General features: G+C 39.8%; 1 protein-coding gene across 1 annotated transcript in view; it reads right to left on the reverse strand.

Annotated features, from left to right (window-relative positions):
- Window positions 1–3046: 3046 nt before the first annotated feature.
- Window positions 3047–6186, reverse strand: part of zc3h3 (zinc finger CCCH-type containing 3) — a 26303-nt gene continuing 23163 nt past the window's right edge. Inside the window, exon 8 of the mRNA XM_062423743.1 lies at window positions 3047–3305. Within this exon, the coding sequence (XP_062279727.1) occupies window positions 3274–3305 (32 nt within the window). The 3' untranslated portion in view covers window positions 3047–3273. The remainder of the gene's footprint in view (window positions 3306–6186) is intronic.

Here is a 6186-nt window from a genome sequence, read left to right on the forward strand (position 1 = left end):
ATAAAATCATGGCCATAATAACAATGTTAGTTGAGATTTAACATAATAAAACTGTTTAGTTTGTCAGTGTGGACGGCAAATATTTAGAAAAAAATGTCTCAATATAAAGAAGACAGGTGTGTATTTTATTAATCTATGTGCATGTGTTATTTTTTTAATGGACACGCTCTGAGGAATGTTATCTTTGGACACTTAATCCAAACACACACACACACACACACACACACACACACACACACACACACACACACACACACACACACACACACACACACACACACACACACACACACACACACACACACACACACACACACACACACACACACACACACACACAGAGGAGTGTTTCAGTGATCTGCTGGGAGGGTTTTATCTTACTAACAGGGTGGCAGGTGTGTCACTGTATATATACACTATTTTTATACATATATGTGTGTGTGTGTGTGTGTGTGTGTGTGTGTGTGTGTGTTCATGTTGTGCTCCCCTGTGTCACGCTGCATGTTTGTCGCAGTGACAACACTTCATTTAAAGAGCGTATTAATGTTGTAAATATGAGTCTCTGCAGTCAACACACAAACACACTTATACTCACAAACAGCATATTAATAGTTATTAATAGTTTTATCAGCAGATGTCTGAGATAAGTTCTCCCAGCATCCTTTGCTTCACCTGCTGCTCTGCACAACCAATGTAACTGTAATCTGTTAAAATGTGTCATTAACCCTCCTGTTGTCCTCGGGTCAAGGAAGGACAGGAGGAAGGGAGGAGGAAAGGAGGACAGAAGGAAGGAAGGAAAGGAGTAAGGAGGATGGAAGGAAGGAATGAAGGAAAGGAGTAAGGAGGGAGGGAGGGATGAAAGGAGGAAGGAAGGAAGGAAGGAAGGAAGGAAGGAAGGAAGGAAGGAAGGAAAGGAATAAGGAGGGAGGGAGGAAAGGAGGAAAGGAGGATGGAAGGAAGGAATGAAGGAAAGGAGTAAGGAGGGAGGGAGGGATGAAAGGAGGAAGGAAGGAAGGAAGGAAGGAAGGAAGGAAGGAAGGAAGGAAAGGAAAGGAATAAGGAGGGAGGGAGGAAAGGAGGAAAGGAGGATGGAAGGAAGGAATGAAGGAAAGGAGTAAGGAGGGAGGAAGGAAGGAAGGAAAGGAGGAAAAGAGGAGGGAAGTAAGGAGAGAAGGGGGGAAGGAAGGAAAGGAGTAAGGAGGGAGGGAGGGAGGGAAGAAGGAAGGAAGGAAGGAAGGAAGGAAAGGATGAAGGAAAGGAAGAAGAAGGAAGGAAGGAAAGGAAGGAAGGAAGGAAGGAAGAAAGGAAGAATGGAAGGAAGTGAGGAAAGAAGTATGGAAGGAGGAGGGAGCAAAGAAAGAGGGAAGGAAGGGAAGAACGAAGGAACAATTTAAGAAAGAGGGAAGGAAGGAACAGTGAAAAGAGATGGGGTCAATTTGACCCGGGAGGGCGACAGGAGGGTTAAACTATAGGTACTGATGAACATGTTTATGATTACAAAGAAGGTCACATCTTTAAGATACAGAGGAGATATTTACACATTCAGACACTCAAATGAAATGTCAGAGGTTAAATGTAGAGCAGTGTATAGTAAACAGAGTGATTTAGGACACAGATCATGTCTTTTATTTAAAGTGCAATAAACATTATTGCATCACAGTGCCTTGTTGTTGCATTTGTTCTATAAGTTAAACTATAAATGGACTCTACTTCTATTTCAACCACTCAAAACACTTTTACACTACATGTCACATTCAACCATTCACACACACATTCATACACTGATGGGAGCAGTTTTGGGGTTCAGTATCTTACCCAAGAAAACATCGACATGTGGACCGGAGGAGCCGGGAATCAAACCTCTGATATTCTGATCACTGAGCCATGTTGCTTGTTGTGTAGGTTGTGTGTTATTGCCCTGCTTTGTAATTTGAAGAAAAGTCAAAGGGACATTTTTTCACCCTGATGAACAATAAAGTTGTTTTCTGTTCTGTTCTCTCTAAAATGATAAATTACTGAGGAGCACAGAGAATATTTTAGTCCCCAACTTCCCTCTGTCATGTTAATCCTGTCTGAAAAGGACTTTACTGTGGAAGGTGAGAAAAATATAAAGGGACCATAAATGTTGCCTTTTGATGTATTTGTACCAGAGTTAGCTTAAAACTAATTTACATCTGCGGTCGTTTGGCAGGTCACAAGTAAAACATGACATAATTACACACACACACACACACACACACACACACACACACACACACACACACACACACACACACACACACACACACACACACACACACACACACACACACAAGAGCAGAGCAGTGGCGTGCACAGACTTTTTGAAGGGCGGGGGCGAAAAGAAAAAAAGGGGGAAACATACAGCGCGTTCTCGCCACTCTAGAGGGAACTTTAGCTCACGTTTTTGCCACCTAAGAGGGCAGTTTAGCACACGTTTTTCAACAATTGGGCCACAACTCCCCCCCCCCTTTGTGCACACCACTGGAGCAGAGAATCTTTTAGTCGTGTTTTCATGTTCATTTTAAAGCTGCAAATGGAGCTGCAGTTCTTATGGAATCAGATAGGGGGCGTTACACTGAGTTGTGGCCTTTTGGACACAAAAAGCTGACGGCCCAAAGAGGATTTTATGGATTCTTCATTCATATTAACATTTGAGTTTGTGTGATCTAAACCAACAATGTCCAAACTATTCAGACACAAGGCAGCAGCACAGCAGCTGATTGGTTGATTCATATGTGCTCTTGATTGGTTGGAACAAAAACCTGCAGGTGCACGACCCTTTATAGAATATTTTGGACATGCCTGATCTAAACTGTAGAGGTTTAAAGACACAGAACACACACACACACTAACGATGAAGTCACTGTACGCTGTGTACGTGTGTCTCGTCTCCACGCCTGAAACACACACTCGGGGGGGGTCAAGTGACACCGCTGTCGCCACCGCACCAAAACAGAAACACACACACGAAGCCCATAAACACTCAATACACTCTAATGAAGATCACTGAGAAGACTGTCACAGTTCATCTTTTATTCATACTTTTTAAAATTTACAAAAAAAAAAAAAACCTGATGAGGGAAAAAATAAAACAAACCTGTCTTGTAAACACATAAATTGATATGTAAAACTGGTTTATAGATACAGGAGATATAAACTTCATGCCCTGAGTGATTCAGTAAGTCAGATACAGATAGACCTGTCAGGACAAACCTGGAGATCAGAAATCGGCACATCGACGTGTGTTTTCCATCACAGCCGAGGCTTGATCTGCAGTTTCTTCTCTGTGGAAGAACAACAACAACAAAAGAAACATTTAAAAAAGAAAGGGGGGGGGGGAAACAACAAAGCAGATGAAGATTAAAAAGAAGAGTATTGGCAGAAATGAAATGAAAAGTGTGTGTTCGCTGGTGTGTGACTGACTCTGATCTACTGTGTGTTAAAACACATCTGAGTCCTGCTGAAATGCTGAGTGATGACATCTCAGCTGATGAGTAAATGAGGAAGTGAACGGGACGACGGCGATGGATGAATGAAGGTGTGTGTGTGTGTGTGTGTGTGTGTGTGTGTGAGGTCGTACTCTGGCAGTGATACATTGCGTCTGAGCTAATTTATGCAAAGTGAAGAGAGGAGCTTGTTTGGCTGAGTTCCAGCTTTAATGAGGCTGTGGGTGCTGCAGTGTGTGAATGAGGAAGCAGACTGTTATTAGTGATACTTAAAGAGCACAAAGCCAACGCACAGAAGAGCGTGAAGGGATGAGAGAAGAGAACCATCACTGGATCACCTGTGTGAGTGTGTCGTTGTAAAATGAAGCAGTAGACATGCTCAGCTTCAATATAGGGTTTTAATCATTATCAGTGTTCCTCTTTTCAAGTTATTGTTTAATAAAATAACAGAAAATAGTCAAAACTGCTCATCATAAGATCTTAAAGCATCTTCTGTCCAACTCACCTAAAGATGATCAATTCAAAATTATCTTTAAAAATATCTTTAAAAGCAGCATCAGGTTTGTTAAAATGAACATTTTGTATTTTTGTTGGTTTTATATCATTTAAAATGACATTTGCACCATTTTTTTACCAAAAGACTGAATGCTCCTGAAAATGTCAAATGGTGTAACCACAAAAGAATGATAAATATTACATATTTTATCCACCTACAGTGTATTTAAGTGTATGTTTAAAAAGAACATATGATGGGAATAAGTGTGAGAGATTAAACAGAAGAATAAAACATTTAACAGATTATTAAACATGTGTGTTTAACTCAGGCAGAGTTTATGCTTGAGGAGTGATGATGTAATTGTTTATTTTTGTATTTTATTTATTATAATTTAATGTCACTTTAATGTAAAACACATTGAGTTCAGCTGTAATGAAGTAGCTATATAATAAATACTGTTTATTTGCTGTGTGTTGTACAAGAACAGATTTAGTTTTATAAAGCTTTATACCTTTGATTTAATTAAATAAAGTCAAAGATTAGTGAGTGAGAGTGACGGAGGACAGAGGACATGAAAACCACGATGACTGCCAGCTGGCTCGGTGGAGTTCACGCTGCCTGTTCAACAAACTCTGGCTGGTTAACAACCTTTGATCCTGGACCTGATCCCGTCAGCTGCCGGCTGCCTTTCACTAACAGTTTGTAGAATAACAGCGTGAGAAAAACACATGAAGAGACGGGAAGAGAAATGTTAGAATATAAAGAAAGAGAAGTTATACTCTTTCATTTTCTCTCAGTTTTTGGGTGTTTTCAAGACCTGGAGAGTTAAGAAGTGTTTATATTTACTGTATATATTGGCCTCTGTGTGTGTGTGTGTCTGTGTGTGTGTGTGTGTCTGTGTGTGTGTGTGTGTGTGTGTGTGTGTGTGTGTGTGTGTGTGTGTGTTTATTTCCTGTACATACTGGCCTGTAGATACACATTTAAATGACTAATAATTATATGGATTAATATGAAAAGTATTATCATTAAAGGTTTGGTCTCTCTCTCATGTGTGTGTGTGTGTGTGTGTGTGTGTGTGTGTGTGTGTGTGCGTGTGTGACTCTAGAAGTTCAGGGCAGACTCAGGATGACTCAGGTCAGGTCAAAGGTCGGGTCTTGTTTCCAAGCAAAGCAGACTATATATAAACCTCTGAAAGGAGGATTACCTAAGAATGAAGAAGTGAGTGTGAAACATTTCTCACATTAAGAGAAAGTTTATCTTTGGGGTTTAAAATAAGTTTCCCATGAAATTGTTTTTGCATTTAAACGCTTTCCATTTTCTGGAAGTTTAATTATTAAAAATCTTGAAGTTTAGAGGCTGGGGAGGAGAAGCTTGTGCTGAGAGAGGAAAATGTGTAATGTTATGTTTATCATTCAACTAGTAATGTTAGAAGTTACAGAGATAAGAAACTTTACTGAGGAGAAAAAAGAAAAGAAAACCAAAGTGATGATAAAATATATTAGAGTGAAAATATGCTTTGTAAAAAACTCCAAACATTTTAAAAACTCACAAAATACACAAATTTACTCTCAAAAACAAACATAAGAAACAAAAATCTAAATCTCAGATGTATTAAATGAAGATTTTCTAAAGATCTAACAAAAGGTTCTTAGACACATTTGATGATCTGTGTTAATGATCTTCATTCATCTTCATTCATTTAAGGATATTTCATGACTTGATTAAACTTGTCTGATGTATTTTACAGACATCGTAAGATAAGTACAAAATGAAAAGAAGATTAATTTTGATTATTGATTCAAAGTCAGTTTAAAAATAACATGAAAGAGAGAAACAGAGAAAATCTGAACAATGTTAGATCATTAGTGGTGCAACAGGTTGAAGACAGGTGTTAGGAGCTTTTACATGCTGTGTGTGTGTGTGTGTGTGTGTGTGTGTGTATGGTGGGGAGAAGCTGGTGAGGGGGGGCGGGGGGGGTGGGGGGGGGGGGGTCAGGGGTCAGCTTCACTTTTAATCCTCTATCTGTCAACTCTGTCAACAGAGAGTTCAGCTGTGCCTCCGTTCAGCCTCAAAACCCTAAATATTATTACCTCTGTCCTCTTCATCTTCATATGACTCTCTCTGCCCTGCTCATCTTCATCATCATCATCATCACCATCATCATCATCATCAGTCTACAGATCTGACTTACAGACAACCCTCAGTCCCCTCTCAGCTTTCAGG

Source organism: Scomber scombrus, chromosome 8 (genome assembly GCF_963691925.1).
Source record: "Scomber scombrus chromosome 8, fScoSco1.1, whole genome shotgun sequence".
NCBI lineage: Eukaryota > Metazoa > Chordata > Actinopteri > Scombriformes > Scombridae > Scomber > Scomber scombrus.